At 36.7% G+C, this 19,926-nt stretch overlaps 1 protein-coding gene across 1 annotated transcript; it reads left to right on the plus strand.

Annotated features, from left to right (window-relative positions):
- The first annotated feature begins 698 nt into the window (after positions 1 to 698).
- On the plus strand, positions 699 to 19,795 carry LOC134541875 (SAP domain-containing ribonucleoprotein). Its single transcript, XM_063385579.1, has 7 exons — positions 699 to 1,079; positions 4,834 to 4,939; positions 7,207 to 7,280; positions 7,497 to 7,787; positions 12,483 to 12,587; positions 15,629 to 15,706; positions 18,132 to 19,795. Exons 1-7 carry the CDS (start codon positions 1,029 to 1,031, stop codon positions 18,294 to 18,296), a joined length of 870 nt encoding a protein of 289 aa, XP_063241649.1. The 5' UTR covers positions 699 to 1,028; the 3' UTR covers positions 18,297 to 19,795.
- Positions 19,796 to 19,926: the final 131 nt, after the last annotated feature.

The raw sequence follows: 19,926 nt of genomic DNA on the forward strand, positions 1-19,926 counted from the left end.
TGTTATTACAATTTATATATGAATGTAAAACAGTTACAAAAGAAATTATTTCACAACACCTGAGATAATTTGTTTGTCTTGTGATGTTCTAGTATTTGTTATGTCCATACTCTTTCGACGTAACAAATTAAAACAGCAAGCATCTTGTACCACAAAACCAAGGGATCAATTTGGACACGTGATACGAAAAAAATTACGTCAACCTAGGCTAAACTTTAAAACCTGTAGAGAGAAAATATGAACTAAATGATGATACATATCTCTTAATTAACACGCAAATCTGAAAGTTAGTTAAAGTTCAGTATCTCATATCCAAGTTTTTCACTTGATCCCGAGGTACATGATGCTTGCTGTTTTAATTTAGTGCGTTGAAAGATCCTGAAACATAACGAATACTTGTAATATAACAGTGAATAATAATCTTAAGATTATTACTAAATATGCACTTTCTTTCTATGAATTAAACACTTAACCTCACAATTATTATTAATAAGTGTTTTTGATATCCACCAACATGGTCGTGCTGTTATGAAAATAAAAACAAAGTCACGAAGTTGGCCGAAGGTGAAGTCTTCGGGCATGTTCGGGTTGGTCCTCAACCCTTTGTGAAATGTAGGCTTCCCTAAATATGTACCTTTGCAGGTCTTGAATAATAATAGCTAATAGGCTATTAAATCAAATAACATCTTCCATCATCTGAGTATAAAGTATATGACTGAAGAAAGAATAACCATAATACAATTTTGAATATTTACCGCGTTAAGTTATACATAATAGTTGAATATTTGGCCACAGTTAACGCGCAAGCGCTGTTTACTTAAATACAATTCCTTGAAGAAAAAAGAAATTTCCAATTTAACTATCATTAAGTGTTCTATGATTATTTGGATCATGCGCTTGCATATGGCCGCGTAAATTTTCTCTGAAGAGGGTATACATTTAATTTTGAATTATTGAATTACACTTTCTTGAACTAAGTGTTATTTGAAATTTTTACGAATTAACGCTTTATTGAGTCTGATTTAGCTATGGCAGATGCTAGTAGTGAAGGTGAAGGTCAAGATTATTCGACGATGAAGGTAAATCTTGGGATGATTAGATATAATTCTAGTTGAATTTGTAACTATTAAAACGAATTATGAATGAAAAAAAAAACTTGTTTTTGAGTGTTTACTTTGTTTTAGGTTATTATTGATTTCTTCTCATATTTCTGTGCAAACTACAAGTGATAAACATTGGTTACCACGTGCAGGCTTTGTAAGGCCCAAACAATTGACACACACCGTTACATATCACTATAAGCATAAACACGGCGCAAACAGTACTGACCTGGCCAAGTGGACTTACACTTAATTCCATTCCTTTTGTGTTTATTTGGCAGTTTGAGCTTGTGTGTAGTTGTAATAATTAACGAGAGGTCCGCATCCAAAAAAAGAAGAAAAATAGAAATTCAAAAATATCTGTTTGTCCCTTTATTTTTTAAAGGTTATTCTGTAGAAAAGCATTGCAATTTTTCTAGTACACCTATCCCTCACTTAGCACGACTAATTCGTTCCTAAAAATGCTCGTGTTATTCGAAATCACATATTCTGAAGCATTAGTTTCCATAAATAGCAAGGCTAATTTATTTAATTTGTTCCGAAATTGTGCAGGAATATACTTTACGTAATATAATTGCATTGAATAACACTCTCAACTATCAATATGTCACACCATTTATCTTTATATGCCTCTCATTGCACTTTGTATGACAAATACGAGACTGCGTAATGGGAGATACGTGGTTATGTACTTTGTCAGTCGGCTGGCTGACTTGCCCGCCTGGGCGTGACCTTCAACTCACGTCGCATACTTTTCCAAACCATCCTTTACTGACAGTGAAGACGATATTACTGTCGGGATAGTTATAATTTAATTTTTCAAAAATTAAAGTGCTTATTCGCATATCACCACCTGGTTCACACCAATCTTGTCAAGCCAATTTTTTTTTTCATTGCAATATTCATTTAACAACCTTTTCCACGTGAATCATCTGTTCATTTCTGTTCCGGTATTTAATGTCAAATATATTCCCGCTAGTACAACCAACAGCATCAGACTTTATAAACTTTTGGTAAGAGTCCTTATTTCGTACGATTGTGCGGACAGTTGACTTGCTTAAAACTAAAGTGCAACCAACATAAGCGTGGCCTTTATGATAATCTGCGCGCCGTAATACTTCTAGTTTTGTCTCAAATACTTGAACATGATGCATTATGAGTGATCAGGCACGTACAGTTACCGGCAGCTGAATGGGCAGACGTTGCTTTTGTTTGAGTGAATTCTCTGCCACTGGCTAGACTGAGTTCACAGCCCGGTTTGTGGCCAGGCGACAACGGTACGGCACGGCGGCATACACTCGGACATAAAAACATTTGGTTCTTCACACTCCATAGCCGAAATTTAACTTGCCATAGCTGATGTTTGTACAACAGCCAATAGCATAAACAGACCTGCGCGTGATTCTCTCTCTCCCCCCCCCCCCTTTCCTGTTTGGCTAAATGTATCCCACAGCACATGTTTACAGAGTTGAAGTTGAAATGGACTGTGTGGTGTCCTGCTTGTCTTTTTTTTTTTTTTTTCCCTGCCGAGATTTCGTACTAACTGAAGTTTACAGCCGTGCTATTTGAGACTGGGGCAGTAAAATTAAAATCGCGATAAATGAATTTGCTTAATCTGAAGCCATGCTACGTGAGGGATAGGTGTACTATTTTCTCATTAGTTTACTGTAATGGCTGGTTTGGTTAGCTGTATGCAAAATAAAGGTAAAATCTTGTGAATGGCACCTGTTACCTACTCTATAATCACAAATTTACTTACTCATTTCAGTATTGTCAAAAATCATACTGTAAAATAAACTTCAAAAGTTTCTTATTACGTATCGAGTTTATCCCCTGATACTGCTAGCATTATCCTGTATACATTGATCCTGTGGTACATGGTACTGTTTTAATTTAGTATTTGAAGAATCTGGCCATAACAAAAACTTGTGATAAAATAATGAATTATGATTGTAAGTTCAATATAAAAGAAAAAATTTCCCCAAAATCTAACATAAGTAGTTGTTTTGTATTGTGTTTTGGGCAGGATTTTTTTGACTTACTAATAACAGCTAGTATCAAATATATACACATTCATGCTATCAGGATCAAGGAATAAGCTTGGATGCGTGATATGGAATAAGTACCGAAAAACTTTCTTAACCTTAAGCCTAGGCTATGTTAGTGATAGCTTGCAAATAAGCATGTAACTAGCATAGTTGCACACACACACACAGCACGTACAAGTCCAACCTAAATATGCACTCAACATAGCAGGTTTGTAACTGCACAATTGTTTTCTTCCCTTAATTTATTTCTGTTGAAGTTTTTATCTCCAAACTTGTGAATTTGTAGCTATTATCATATGAAGCAGATGTTTATAACTGTCTGTACATTTAATTTCACTTTTTTGATTTTAAAAACTAAGAATAAAGCATTGCCTCACAATTAAATTTCATATGAATATTGTATATACACAGAAAAGTTAGAAATTCAACACAATTTGTGTAGTCAGTGTGCTTTTTTCCTGCGTGGGTGCTGTTTTCAGATGTAGCAGTTGCTAGCTTTTTGTGTACATTCAACTTCCATGCATGCATGTGTGCTGTGTATGTGCTATTGCGAGTGTACCCCGTCCTTTATGCCTGCTATTATTTGCAACAGTCTCTCAGATGTTTGTAAGTGGATAGGCTAGAAAATGAATTTATTTGTGTTGTATCCATTGCATGCATATCACACTACTACGATTCGTGCATTAAACAATATGTATTAATATATTGCAGGCTGTATCTTGGAAATCCAAATTATAATGCGATAATGTGAAATGAAAGACATTGGTTGTATGATTGTCTTTCCTGAGAAGAGGTCACGTTGGTGTCTTGTTAGGACAACTAGCCAGTTGAGGTGAAAATTTTGATTCTCTACAGATCAGGATTCGTATTCATTGAAGATGTGAAATGTGGTGGATGTTGCGAGTCTATTGTCTTATCTCACTCCTGCCTCCAGTTATAACCCACAGCACTCCAGTGGGTTCTCGGTGGTAGTATAGCTGTGGTGAGAAGCACTAGGTTGGGATCTCTACATCTGGGATTTTTTATTTAATGGGCCCGCCTAGTGAAAGGTGTATATATTCGTGTTGGTGAGGTGGGATGGTAAGTGCTCGCTCACTGGTGCTTCTAGCACGGTGTCACCTCCAAGGTGCAAGGCTTTGTGTGGACTGGCTCTCGTGAGATCTGAGCGGTAACCATAGCTTTATATGGCCGAGAAATGAGGATAAAGGTGCAATGCAAGGCCCTTGGCTGCTTTCAAGAATCTGGTCCAGCCATTTCATGTCCGAAAATTATTCTGAAAATAGTGTTATAGCCTTTTTCACTCCTAAAAACACAGTTTAAAAACAAAATGTGGAAACAGAGCTACACATTCATCAGTGCACTCTTAAATGCGTTTTGTAAAGTGACACCACTCTGATATCTTGAACGGTTTTCAAATTGTGTGACATTTTGTAATAATTTGTGTACATTGGGAAGACATAAAAAACTATTTTATTTCAAAAAAAAATATTAGAGACCTGCTTTTTTTTTTTTTGTCAGGAACACTGGGGGAAAGTCAGGGAAAAATTTGATTCTGAAATTGTTTTAGCATCCATGACCAAGCAACTTTTAAACTTTCCCCTGCCTCTTTTTGCATTCATTGAAGCTCCTCTCATCTCAGCTGTTCTCCAAGCTGGCCGGATATACAGGCAAGTGTTACTGTGCAGGTGGCGGATCTGAAGCGAGAGTTGAAAGCAAGAGGGTTGAGCACGGCCGGGAATAAAACGGACCTTCTGGAGAGACTGCAGCTAGCACAGCAGGGAATTGAGGCTGGTAAGGCTGTTTGCTGTATGTGTGTGCGTGTGGCCCAGCCAACGTACGCATGCTGGCCCTGGAAAGCTTACCTATATGTGGTTTAGTGTTGGTGAGCTCAAGTGTTTTTAAGTAGCTCTACATGCCTCTTCCTGTTCCACTAAGGTGTGTCCTGTTGTATGATATTAAGATGAATTCCTTGTGATTAAACAAAAACAAAAAAAAAAAGCTTGGCATGTACTGGGTTGTCAAGTCAGACCATATTCTAGCGTTAAATATGTATACAGAAATTCTGTAATGTGTTCCAATAGAGGGAGTGGCTCGTATAGGTTATAATACTTAATAGGAAGTGAGGTAGCAGTTTTACAAGCAATTAAACCACAGGTGCCAATCTTTATTAAATAGCGAGGGTCAATTGAAAAATTAAAAATTTCAGTGACCAATTTGTATATGAAACCAGTTTCACTATCCCTTTTTTTCCTTGAATTTATGTATTTTTGGTTTGTGATTGATATAGTTTAAGTACAAACAATTGGCCAATATATTGTTCTTGCATATATAGTTCACTAAAAGAATAATTTATAAATAGGAATTATTTTAAAAATTTTAGTATGTAGTGATTTTATGTTGGTATGGTAGGCCACTGCTCTAACAGGGTGTCTGGAGGTCATGAAAAACTCCCAGAATAAACAGTACCAGTGCTGGTTTTCATGAAACTTCAATAATTTCCAGCTGCAGTTTGCTAACTTGTATTTTGACGCCTCATTTCAGGTAATAGATAATAGTTGAAGCCTCACTATTCCCTTAAATAATGCAAATATTATTTTTGAAAAGGGTTTTTGCTTTCAGACATAAAAATTGGCACATTCCTGCAAATTTTAGATCTATTTTGTATATTTGTAATTTTGCTTAGTGTTTAAAAATGACCCTGTAATTTAAGTTTTTAGGAAATTTAGAAAAAGTTCTGAAATGGTTCACCAGGTAAACATACTGTCAAAACTCTTGAGGAAAAAAAAAAGGTGAGGATATAATTCTGAACACAAGCAAAATGAGGACATGAGTTTGTGCTGTTGACTTTCATAATAAAATGGCCCTCGGTCCACGGCTTGCCTGCGGCTGAGCCGGACATGTAGTCTTATTCCTAACCTTGTGCATTAAAGAAGTCATTTTTCAATACTTGGTCTTTGTAAATTATAATGTTAAATTTTATATAGATACTAGCGGACCCAACACACGTTCTGTTCAAACGTTTTAAATTTGAAAATATTTACAGGAAATTTCCCTGAATCTGATCACAGCACCCACTGAAATAAAAATAAAATATTTCTGAATATTCGATAACGCGATAACAGCGCTTCCTACCGAATCCAATGTAAAAACATCCAACGTAAAGCAACTAAATTAAATTTAATTAATTAAAAATATTATTTATCGGATTGAATTGTGAATCTAAACCATTCTTGAATCCACCTGAACACACACTTTAAAGTGGACCCGACAGACGTTGTCCTGTTCAAACGTTGTAAATCCTAAAATTATATATTTTTCTAAATAAACTATAAATTAAAAATATATATAAATTAAAAATATAAATTAAAAATTTTAAATATACTTTAAACTTTAATTACTATATGCAATTTTTATTTTATAAATGTTATAATTTATTTTACAAACATATTTTTATTTTTAAAGAGGCGTTCAATACGTCATAAGTTGCATAGAATAAAATGAGAACTGACGATTTTAAATTGTAGGTTAAGTTGATTGGTATTGAAAATTACGAAAAAATAATGTTAATTACTCACTTCAATACTGCGCCTCACAAATTTGCACAATGTATATTTTTAATTACACTTTAAAATGTTATTTCAATAAATAATAATATATTCTCAATAAGCAATTCTATTTAAATTTTAATGTAATAACAACAATCCATAGAATCCATCCAAAGATTAACAACACATAAATAAATACACAACATACACATATATATACTGTAAACCTAAACCATTCAAAGATCAACAACGATTTATAAATAAAAAATTAATTAAATAAACATTTTCCAGTGGACCAAATTGTGAATCCAAACCATCCTCGAATCCCCGTGAACTCACACAAAAAATTTAATCAAAATCGGTCCAGCCGTCTAGGAGGAGTTCAGTGACATACACACGCACATAAGAAATATATACATATATAAAGATGTGTGTGTGTGTATATGTATATATTGTAATTTTATTTGACGTATTACAAATAAATCTTCTGTATTTAATTGTTTGGTGTTGCAGATGTGAGCCTAGCGGAGACTGAGTCAAACGCAGTAGATTCTGAAGAAATGCTGGATGAAGATGATGTTCTCGCAGTAATGTCCAATTATTATCATTCACTTCTCACTTTTAACATTTCTTCGAAAACATTTATGGTTAGAAAGTAGAAATTAATTAGTTTAGTTTATGTTTGAATAAAATTAGAGCTGGGCATGATCCTATATTGTAACTTAGTTTTAATTATGAAGTCATTAGCATTTTACACTAAAGTACTACTGAGACAAAGGCTCAATTTTTTTTTTTTTAATAAGGATGAAGATGTATTAGAAGATGAAATCGCAGACATAGACAAGTCCGAAGAGAGTGTGGAAGCCACGTCTACAGTGAAGAGGAAAAGTGAAGAGGATCCTGAAACTGTTCCTGAGCGCAAGAAGATAGTGCTGAACCGCACTCGGCCTCTGTCGACCGTAGAGGAGCCGGAGGCAGACCGCGAGGTCGATAACAGCTCGCTGGACGTGCTGAGGAGCGACAGCGTGGTTGACCAGCAAGACGAGAACAAGAACAAAAATATTATTAAGATTTCTTCTCTGACAGCCAAAGACGTACGTGTATTATATAGTTTCATTTCCAATTAGTGCGTTAAATTATTTTTATTTAATAGTGGTTTTGGAGTCTTTAAGTATGAGACACATGTTTGATTTTGTGGTTAGAGCTCCTGACTGGTATGCCAAAGGTCCTGGGTTCAATTACCAGGTTTCCGTCCCGGGTTCAGGACTTGGTGTTGTGTAGTCCCTTCACCATGCAACATGAATCATCGTAGAATCATCTTCCCTAGTTTACCCTAGTTGCACAATGGCCATGGCTTGGGATCCCAACCAAGCTCCAGGCTGGTAAATACAGTATGTCCACAAAAGAATGACCCAGTTATAAATTTTAATAGTATCAACTGTAAGCGTTGTAGAGTTTTGGTTCAAGGTCACAATTAAAGAGTATCTCTGACAGTTTTAGATAAGCGTACGCGCGAGTATTGCTTTGTTGTTTTCTCGCTTGCCGCCCCACCTACGTAAATTGGGCATAATTGCCTTATTCTTGGTGACTTTAATGTGCCGGGTGTTGACTGGTATTACTTACATTCAAAAAACGTAAATCCTATTGGTATGACATCCAAAGCTAAAGCTGTGTTCCACTTTATCTCAGGTTTGGGTTTGTCCCAATGTAACGTCACTCAGCCTCCTATCCACCTTTTGGACCTATGTTTTTCTAATTTACAGCATTGTGTGGTTAGTAAAGCCTTAGAGTCATTAATTAAAGAAGACACATTCCATCCGGCTCTTATTATTAATATTGAAATAAGTCTAACAATCAGAAAAGAAAATACATCTACAACCTTCATTAATTATAAAAAAGGAGACTACTTAAGTTTGTATAATGCTATTAAAAATCATGATTGGTCTATATTATATAACACTACTGACGTGAATATTATGGAAGACATTCTAACTACTACAGTTAATCAATATATTATGAGTTACATTCCTGTCACTGTGAAAACTACTTATACATAGTTACCCGCATTGGTACTCAAAGCAACTTATACGAACACTAAAACATAAAAAACATTTCCATAAATTATACAAAAGAAACATGAATCCTTATTACTATGCTCTATTTTCACAGAAACGTAAAGAGGCTAAATATCTCATTTCAAGAGACAAAAATTTTTGGTTACAAACTCTAAACAACAAAATCAAACAAAATAAAAAAAAATTTGGCGTTACATAAAAATCATGAAAGAAGGATACAATCAGCCATTCTCTCTCAAGGTCAATGATACTGTCACTAATGACACATTTTTTATTGCAAACAGTTTTGCGAACTATTTTTCTAGCGTATATGTAACTCCAGCCAATAACAGCACTCCTTTGATATCTGATAATACTGCTTGCTCAATTCCTATGTCCACTATTACTGAGAGTCTTGTACTTTGGGGGATCAAATCCTTGAAATCTACTATGTCAACAGGTCCAGATGGTATTCCTAATTTCTTAATAAAAGGATGCTCTCTGGTTCTTGTTCCTATCCTTCAGTTTATATTCAATAGCAGTATTAAAAACAGCACCTACCCCAATATATGAAAAACTGCCAAGGTCATTCCTATACATAAAAAAGGTAGTAAATTTAATGTCACAAATTATAGGCCTATTTCTCTTTAATTTGGATTTGCTAAAGTTTTTGATAAAATAATATTTAAGGACCTTGATTTCAATCTCAAAAATAAACTATCTGATTGTCAGCATGGTTTCAGAATTGGCAAATCTACTTCTACCAATCATAACTTTCATAAATCCAATTTATTCTGAATTGATAATGATAACCCGAGGCCAAGTGGATGCTTGCTATTTTGATTTAGCAAAGGCTTTTGATACAGTAAACCATCAGATATTACTCAGCAAATTATCCATTATGGGATTAAGCGACAAATATATCAAATGGTTTGGCAGCTATTTGAAAGATAGAAAATACTTTGTTTCTATTAATAAAACTAAATCTGATTTACATATGGCAAACTCTGGAGTACCTCAAGGTGGTACCCTTATTCCCCTTCTTTTCAACATTTTTATTGATGATATAACCAAAGCACTAAATTATTCTGTTGGTCTGTTATTTGCAGATGACCTAAAAATATATAGAAAAATTACTTCATTTAATGACTGTCACTTACTTCAACATGACATTTCTTCTGTTGTTGCATGGTGTAAGACTAATCTCGTTAAACTTAACTACAGTAAAACCACCACAATAACCTTCTCAAGAAAATATCATCCTATTGTATTTGGATATAAACTAGACAATTGTACTATTGCAAAATCAAACTGTGTCAGAGACTTAGGTATTTTGCTAGATTCAAAATTATTCTTTCACAATCATATTGAAACACTTAGATCAAATGCTAATAAAATGTTAGTGTTGATTAAATATATCACATTTAATGCATCTAATTTAGATTCAACACTTAGTCTTTATATATCCTTGGTGAGATCTAAATTTGAATATGGTTTTTTGATTTGGAATAACATTAATACAGGGGTGCCCACAAGGGGGGGGTAACGACGCAGACTGCGTCATTAAAATTTCAGGTGGGGGGGGGGGGGGGTTAAAAGACGAGAAAAATGTATATATTATTTACATAATTATAGCTTCTAATGTGAAAATACGTTTCTGGTGCTTTGATAATTGAAAGGGATCTTGTAAATCAAATTGGCAACCCCGCACTTTCCTCAACAAAAGCAGTTTGGCATCTGTCGGTTCAGGATGGAAATATTACCTGATATGACCAAAATTATTATTAGAAAATCAGTTTTAATTAATGCAAAATGTGATAAAATATAATACTAAAAAAGTATAATATTATAAAATAACTGAGTAAATCATTAAGAAAATGGCATAAAAAATTTCGACCCGGGGGGGGGGGGGGGGGGCACCTTTGATTAATAAATCAGATAGTGACAAATTGGATAAAATACCATTCAAACTGATCAAAATTATAAACCTAAAAAGTAACATTAATCTAAATGTAGATTTACACTTCCTTCTTGGTTCCTTACCATTAAGAAGAGAAATATTAGATGCATTATTTGTACACAATTGTTACAAAAATACAATTAATTGTAACTATTTTCTTCACAACACTGGAATTAGAATACCTACTTTCAATAGTCGTAATAAATCTTTAATTTGTACATTAAGTAAAACAAATGATCTATTAAACAGAATAACAAAAAATTACAATAAATATGCAAGGTTATTTCCTGAATTAGATAGCAAAATAAAATTTTAAAAAATACAACTATTCCTAACTTAATTTTTTTTTCTTTTCTTTCTTGGGGTTAATAATCATATTGTTTCAAGTTAGTTTTTTTTTGTGTTATTCTTATTTTCTACATTATAAAATTTACAAATAAATTATTTACTAATTGTTAAATGTTGCATGTTGTGTGTATCGTTTTGTTTTGTTGTCTTGTATTTTGTATTGTTTTGTTCTGTCTGTATGTATCTGTGTTGTTTGTATCGTGCCTACCACCCAAGGCCATAAGCTGTAGGTAGGCATGCAACAAATATTAAATAAATAAAAAATAAATAACACCTGAGCACAAAGCGTTTGTGTTCCGCAATTCGCTAAGCATGAATCTGTAATTTCAGTTCAACGTGCGTGGCAACAGAATGGAGCCCTTCCGCATTGGAATGCCTTTGTACGAGAGTGGTTTAACGTTGAAGTCCCTGACCGTTGGATCGGTCGTAATGGTCGAGACGATAGAGCTCTTTTCCACTAGCCTCAACATTGCCTTGACATAATGCCATGCAATATTTTTCCTTTGGGCTTTTTAAAATATCATGTCTACGTTCCGCCGCTACCTAATGATTTGCCAGAGTTGAGACACAGAAATGAAGAGGCTATTGCTTCCATTTTTCTGGATGTGTTAACCAAAGTATGGGAAGAATTAGAATTTAGATTGGATATGTGCCATATAACTAAAGGTGCACATATAGAATATTTGTAAGAAGAACTAGGTTAGTTTACCTTTAATTTGATGTATGATTGTTTGTAAATAGTCTAAATTAAACTTTTATAATATACTGTTCAAACTGGTTCATTCTTTTATGGACATCTTGTATATCCCTAATGGCGAGTCAGTATAGTGACAAGGAGATACATTTGTGATGTTAGGGAATTTGGATCTGTAGCCATGACTAACTCCCCTATCTTAAAACAAAATTAAAACTATGTTAAGTTGGCCCTTTGTAAAACCTACATAGACACACCTAAAATATTGTGCTCAGTTTTACAAGGTGCAAATTTGCACGTATTAAGTATATAAGAGTACAGGAGACAGAATATGGTGTGTTTGAAGAGTTGGTTAGAACTACCATGTGGGTGTTGGGGAATTTGGACTCAAGGTCCACTCTCATGTTTAATTGCATCTGGATGTTGATAACCAGAGATGCAAGCGCCCCACCATCTTCAAGTAGCACCTGAAACACACTGTTGTCTGTTTATAGTGACATTGCCTTGCCATTGTTGGCCCTGCCTCTATTAATGTTATGACTTTCACTTTAAATTCACCAGTTTTCATTGGATTCTTTGTGCTCAGGTACAAGTTTTAGTTTGTAACTGACGTGTGTTCTATTATAAATATTCTTTAGCAGGTCTTGTATAGAGTGTATACTGTATTTATTACATATTTCTAGCCAAATAATCTCACTGTTGTTTTAATGGCTGCATTTTAAACTGTTTTTAGCGTCTGGAAATGAGAGCGCGCAAGTTTGGGGTCACTGCACTCTCTACCGATGCCAAGAAAGCTGCAAGAGCAGCAAGATTTGGATTGGAGTCATCAAATACCATCGTGAGTTTAGATTATTATTTTTGCTATATTTATTTGTCAAATACATCTTATGCACTCTACAAGAAAAATATGGATTTGGATTTCTTTAATTACTACTGTTGCCCTCACAACTCTCCCTCTGCGAGTGCGGTGGCGGGGGCCTCAGGGGAAGGTTGCTCTCCCCTCGTACTGGTGGCTGGGAGCGAGTAGCGGGTAGTGGCCTTTCTTCTGTGCTGCCCTGCCTCAGTGTGACTGCGGGGGCCTCAGGGAAAGGTTGCTCTCCCCTCGTACTGGTGGCTGGGAGCGAGTAGCGGGTAGTGGCCTTTCTTCTGTGCTGCCCTGCCTCAGTGTGACTGCGGGGGCCTCAGGGGAAGGTTGCTCTCCCCTCGTACTGGTGGCTGGGAGCGAGTAGCGGGTAGTGGCCTTTCTTCTGTGCTACCCTGCCTCAGTGTGACTACGGGGGCCTCAGGGGAAGGTTGCTCTCCCCTCGTACTGGTGGCTGGGAGCGAGTAGCGGGTAGTGGCCTTTCTTCTGTGCTGCCCTGCCTCAGTGTGACTGCGGGGGCCTCAGGGGAAGGTTGCTCTCCCCTCGTACTGGTGGCTGGGAGCGAGTAGTGGGTAGTGGCCTTTCTTCTGTGCTGCCCTGCCTCAGTGTGACTGCGGGGGCCTCAGGGGAAGGTTGCTCTCCCCTCGTACTGGTGGCTGGGAGCGAGTAGCGGGTAGTGGCCTTTCTTCTGTGCTGCCCTGCCTCAGTGTGACTGCGGGGGCCTCAGGGGAAGGTTGCTCTCCCCTCGTACTGGTGGCTGGGAGCGAGTAGCGGGTAGTGGCCTTTCTTCTGTGCTGCCCTGCCTCAGTGTGACTGCGGGGGCCTCAGGGGAAGGTTGCTCTCCCCTCGTACTGGTGGCTGGGAGCGAGTAGCGGGTAGTGGCCTTTCTTCTGTGCTGCCCTGCCTCAGTGTGACTGCGGGGGCCTCAGGGGAAGGTTGCTCGCCCCTCGTACTGGTGGCTGGGAGCGAGTAGCGGGTAGTGGCCTTTCTTCTGTGCTGCCCTGCCTCAGTGTGACTGCGGGGGCCTCAGGGGAAGGTTGCTCTCCCCTCGTACTGGTGGCTGGGAGCGAGTAGCTGGTAGTGGCCTTTCTTCTGTGCTGCCCTGCCTCAGTGTGACTGCGGGGGCCTCAGGGGAAGGTTGCTCTCCCCTCGTACTGGTGGCTGGGAATGAGTAGCTGGTAGTGGCCTTTCTTCTGTGCTGCCCTGCCTCAGTGTGACTGCGGGGGCCTCAGGGGAAGGTTGCTCTCCCCTCGTACTGGTGGCTGGGAGCGAGTAGCTGGTAGTGGCCTTTCTTCTGTGCTGCCCTGCCTCAGTGTGACTGCGGGGGCCTCAGGGGAAGGTTGCTCTCCCCTCGTACTGGTGGCTGGGAGCGAGTAGCTGGTAGTGGCCTTTCTTCTGTGCTGCCCTGCCTCAGTGTGACTGCGGGGGCCTCAGGGGAAGGTTGCTCTCCCCTCGTACTGGTTGCTGGGAGCGAGTAGCGGGTAGTGGCCTTCTGTGCTGCCCTGCCTCAGTGTGACTGCGGGGGCCTCAGGGGAAGGTTGCTCTCCCCTCGTACTGGTGGCTGGGAGCGAGTAGCTGGTAGTGGCTTTTCTTCTGTGCTGCCCTGCCTCAGTGTGATTGCAGGGGCCTCAGGGGAAGGTTGCTCGCCCCTCGTACTGGTGGCTGGGAGTGAGTAGCGGGTAGTGGCCTTTCTTGTGTGCTTCCCTGCCTCAGTGTGACTGCGGGGGCCTCAGGGGAAGGTTGCTCTCCCCTCGTACTGGTGGCTGGGAGTGAGTAGCGGGTAGTGGCCTTTCTTCTGTGCTTCCCTGCCTCAGTGTGACTGCGGGGGCCTCAGGGGAAGGTTGCTCTCCCCTCGTACTGGTGGCTGGGAGCGAGTAGCTGGTAGTGGCCTTTCTTCTGTGCTTCCCTGCCTCAGGGCAGCTGGGTGGTGGGTGGCTACTGCGGGAGAGGCTTCTCCAACAGGGTCTAGCTTATTGACGTTGCTCAGTGTGCTCAAAACCCTAAAATCTTGGCTCTACTTATTACTCTTTCTATGGGATTTGCAGAAGGATGATACACTGCTGTGTGCCCAAAATACCCGACAAAGTTTTCCACTGCTTACTATGTCAATTTGTGGTCCGTTGGAAATTGTTTTACAAACAATTATTCTTATTATTTTATTGTCCTTTTTTGTAGGCTTTTTTTATTTATAGATTTAATGGTGTCACCTGCAGTATTGTGTTGCTTGTTGACATATTTACTGTAATTTGTTGGTAAATATTATAATACGTAATTTATTTTTAAGATGAAAAAAGATTTGGTTGGATGAATCAAGAAACTCAATTGTTTAATGTTATTTTATTCTTATAAATAATTATTTTGATATTACATAGTACATACCAACCATGAATGTCTGATAACAATCAAACTGTCATTTTAAATTTCTGTCGTGCCTGAATAATATTGATACTTCTTCATAGCATGTTCTCATATCCTTAAAATTATTCATATTCAGTCTATCACATATTGAGCAAGTTTTATTTTGGCATCAATCCACTTCATTCATACATACATCGTTCCATAGGGAGTTGCTCCCTAGTTTTTCTCGGCCAACCCGGCTCTCTTAGGCATAAGCCCCTATCCATTCACTTCAGGCCAAAACTAGTGTAAGTGATTGTACTTGGAGTAATTATTACTACGTATTTAAAATTGGTGTTTGTAACACGAGTAAATAAACACTTGCCATATCTCATTGTAGCAGCCGAAGATGGGTGGCACTGGCTACCATGTGATGTGATGACTACTACTGTAGGGTGAAACATTTTCACTCGCTTTATTTTTTCAGATTGCAGACATAGGTAGGAGATACTATGCTTTTTTACATCATGCTTTGTCGTGTGAATTAACATGTATGTTCATCACATCAGTTTTGAATGTGTTTTAAAAGGCAACTACAAAATTGACCTGATGATCCTAACTTTTTTTTTTTTCAAGAAACTGTTTAGGAAACCATTTAATCTTAATGTTTTGAATTTCAGCCTGTTAGCTCTGATGTACTGAAAAAAAGGGCAGAGAGGTTTGGTTTGGCAACATCCACAACTGTGACTGAAAAAAAGGTAAGATGTTTTGCTATGTTAGGTGAAAAAATCGCTAGGAATGTGCAAATATTCTGTAGGGCAGTCAATGTAGAAACCTTCAGAACAGTAATTTAAAATTTTGATAATTTGGTATACAACTCTAATTTGTAAAATAATTTGTGAATAAACTATGTTTGAACTTGTAATAATGTGACCAGCGGGTTCTCATGAAGTACATTACATTATTTGTAAGTAATTAAATTTTTGTATTACGTATGTTTTTAAATCTACTTATTTTTTCCCCCAAATTTTGAACTGAAAAGCCATAGGTAGAGGCACGATTATATGGTAATGCGCGATAAAACGAAATAACACCGAAAACCGCTTGAAAACACGAAATAAAACGAAATTGTGTGAAATCCGCGATATGTCACGAAATTTTGTCCAGCCTGATTATTTACGTTTTTTTTTTTTTTTTTTTTTCCATTCTGTAAGGACAATTCACTATCTTCAGCACAATCAAATATTTCTGACAGTAACTAGCAGCCATATATATTATATGCGACGGTGATTCATTATAGAATTTAAAATGAAGTCTCGGAATTAACGTAATATTTTCTTTAAACGGTAATCTTGTGTACCATAATAATTTAAGATGTTGATAACTATCATACAATGGCCGCCGTTCACTTTCTGTAAATACAAAAATAACAAACGTCCAAAATATGTTTTTCTAAGATTACGTTTTTAATCATTAAAATATTACACACTAAAGAGTATTGCTTTTACTGTTTATTTAAAATAAAGTACGTAGGGTACGAAAATAAAATTAACCCTGCTTAACGTAACGATTGTAAATAATAAATACCTAGTACATGTTTATGTCGGTATTAATTTTCACGTACGTATGTTGGTATTCGGTATGCGTTTGTATTCGCATCTATTATCCATTGTTTTGATCTTTCCAGCACGGCAAGTTTTTGCGTATTAAGAGGTTAAATTCTTCCTATGTGATTAAAAAATTTTGATAATGCCTAAAACGAAGGTTTCTGCCAGTGACCGATCAAAAGAATTTTCCAGCGAAGGATTTTATTTCAGTGATAAAATTTTAATGTGCAAATTCTGTAACTGCAGGCTAGACACGCGATACGCTTGTGAAACATGTCGCGAGTGAGAAACGTAAGCGTTTGAGGCAAAACTCATCTGTTAAACGACATCCTTGTCTAAGAGTCTTTAATGCCATTAATTTTCTGTTCAACCCAAGAAATGTGAGTAGGGTTAGCATAGAAGATGCAAACCTACAGAAGTCTCTGCATAACTTGCCTTCTGTTTCCCATCTTCTCATTGATACATTCATACATGGCTATGTTGCTTTCAAAAAAATAATTGAGGATGAACTTTCATTGCCAGAAACAAGCCAAATTGATGTTGCAAAGGTACTTTGCTCCCTTAAAGGGGACTACAGTGAATTTGCTCAAGCCAGTTTAAGGGCAATCTGGTTCCCAACATCAAATGTTGATGCAGAACGTTCATTTTCCAGGTACTCACTGGTATTTAGTGACAGAAGACAACGTCTCACGCCAGAAAATGCGGAAAATTTAACTATGATAGCATTTCAATAAAACCGTCTTAATAGTAACTTTGGAAGTGCTTAATTGTGTAATTTTGTAGTGTATGTGATTGTAATTAAGTCGTGAAATTTTTAGTAGTTATTTAAAAGTTTGAATTTATGAATTTGCAAATGAACTTAATTATCTATGAATTTGCAAATGAACTTAATTGTAATTAGATAATGAGGTTTTAGTGTTTATTAATATTTGTTTTAATAAATTTGCATGTCGAACATAAAAGCAAGAAAATTTTGCCGTGGGTATTTTGAGCAAAAAAATAAAACCATATAACACCGAAATCTTTATTTCTTTACACCGAAATTTGTCTTAAAATAACACCACAAAATCTTGACTCTAGCCATATTCGTGTCAGTATTTTTGACTTGGACGTGCAAGCCCCACAGTTGTACATGCACAAGATCTTGACTGAGGTGTTAAGATAAATTTATGAGTTTATGTTTTCTGTTGATTTTTTAAATTTTGACCTTAGCAGGCTTTTAAATTTTTTTCTGTGTTGCTGCTTATGATAGTATCCTTACGTCAATAGTGATAACATCCTAGCTTCGAAGCCAGTATCCTTATGTCAATAGTGATAACATCCTAGATTCGAAGCCAGGATTTCAAGGTTTTCATGTATTATATTATGAACATGAAAATAATTATACATAATTGTGTAGTGAACTTTCTTACTGTTTGCTGACAAAAAAATGCTTTTTGAGTAAGCATACAGCTGCAGTGTTTACTGTGCACAATTGCTTTTATCCTAACAAAGTAAAATTTTTAAGTTATTTTTAATAATTATCAGTTTTTATTAGAGTAGTATTACAATATAACAGTACAGTTTTGTATCTTAGGTTGATGAAGACAAGCTTAAGAAAAGGGAAGAGAGATTTAGTGAAGCGAAGCCATCCAACAAGACTAAGATTACTTTCTCCTCCAGTCCAGTTTCGTCAGCTTCGAGTTTGTCACTCGAAGAGCGCAAGAAGTTACGGGCAGAAAGGTTCAAAGTTGGCCAGTGAGGCATTTTGCACGCGTTTCAGCACAATTTCTACATGCAAATTATGTTCGCTGATTGATGAGTGTTACTTGACTAGCATATTTTACTGTTCGCCAATGAACAATCACCCAGTTATTCTGAATGTTGCTGTACTCGTTTATGACGTGCAGTAGTTTGAATGTTAATTAGATTTATCTGTGTGTCACAATTAGGGCTGTGTGGTTCTGGGTTTTAATGGGCCGGTTTGGTTCTGGTTCAGTTTTACACCATGAACCTCGATTTTGGTTCTTATACAAGACAGAAAAAAATGTTTAGTTCCAAATTGCTAACTTAAAAATATGGGCAGTGTTTTCCGTTTTTCCTTATTCATTAAAATAATAATGGTAGTTAAAAAAATTAAATAACTCAGTCAAGTGGAGGGCACTAGCTGACTTCAAGATCTTGATGGTGAAGATACCTTCTCATTTTCTGGTTCAAAGTTGTCGACGCTCATTTATATGTATTTTTCCTTAATAGTCTACAGCTGGAATATTTTTGCTTTATAAAGCGATTACAATATATTTCATGTGTGCTTTATTTAAATAGTTGGCCTTTAATGTGCATGCAACCAGAAATCTTTACTTTCCAAAATACAAACAGTAATGCCAATTTAATACATGTATAAATGAATCCTATACTTTGCTATGGATAAAACATTCTGTATGGCATACATATTTCGTGAGTTATTACATGCATATATGTCGGTGACATTGAAAAAGTATGTTTGTTTAGGTTTTCAGCAGGAAAAACATTTAGTGTTGTTGCAGATAGTGAAGTAATAGAAATTTATAAAAATAACCAAAACCAAGGATTTAAAAAACTAATATATGTTGGCTAGTATGAAGGAACCAAAGCCGGAACAGAAAATTCGGGGAATGTCACAGGCCTAGCAACAGTGCTTTGCGTGAAAAGCTGTTGTATAGTACAAATGTATGTAGTGTGTGGCCAGGTGCATCACACTGTGAGATGAAATTTGTAGTGTGTGGTTTTCTTTGGTGAGGCCACATGCCTATGAGTAGAGATAATAGATATAGCTGTTTACCAGACTAGGGTAACCTCGTATCATACAAAAATTGTATGTTGCCGTTGCAAAAGGCTGAGCAGCTTATCTTCATGAATTGTGTTTTAACCTGTCCGTTTATATCTGTTGTGCTTTCATCGCAAGCATTTTATATGAAATTAAATCTTTAACTCGACTTTCAGTACAAAAATGTGATGGTTGCAAAATTTTATTGACGCAATTTTGATTACCTGTTGTTTCTCTGATATCATATCAATTGTTGTATTAGTTTTGTTGGTGTAACAACTTTTGTATGAATTTGAAATAATGCCAGTTTATGACGGAGATACATAATACCTAGGTTGAAAACTTTTATGTACTGTACTTGTAATTTTTTACATGGAGGATCTTACAACTTTGTGAGTTTTGTGCTTATGTTAGTGCACATTCCATTGTAAATTTATATAAAATTTAACACTGAAGTTTGTGTTTTTTTTTTCACCTTGAACTTTGTGTACATGTAATACAGAGAGGCACATTCACACAAGTTTATACATTTTTATGATTGCAGTTTTCCTAAGTCCTGTTATGCATGTGAGAAAATAGGTTGGGG

Source organism: Bacillus rossius, assembly GCF_032445375.1.
Source record: "Bacillus rossius redtenbacheri isolate Brsri chromosome 4 unlocalized genomic scaffold, Brsri_v3 Brsri_v3_scf4_2, whole genome shotgun sequence".
Taxonomy (NCBI): Eukaryota; Metazoa; Arthropoda; class Insecta; order Phasmatodea; family Bacillidae; genus Bacillus; species Bacillus rossius.

Bases quoted from the DNA above. Each gene is read 5' to 3' on its own strand.
- LOC134541875 (XM_063385579.1), top strand. From the start codon at position 1,029: ATGGCAGATGCTAGTAGTGAAGGTGAAGGTCAAGATTATTCGACGATG. The intron at 1,080-4,833 runs GTAAATCTTGGG...GTTACTGTGCAG, and splicing joins AAGATTATTCGACGATGAAG to GTGGCGGATCTGAAGCGAGA. The intron at 7,281-7,496 runs GTAATGTCCAAT...TTTTTTAATAAG, and splicing joins ATGAAGATGATGTTCTCGCA to GATGAAGATGTATTAGAAGA.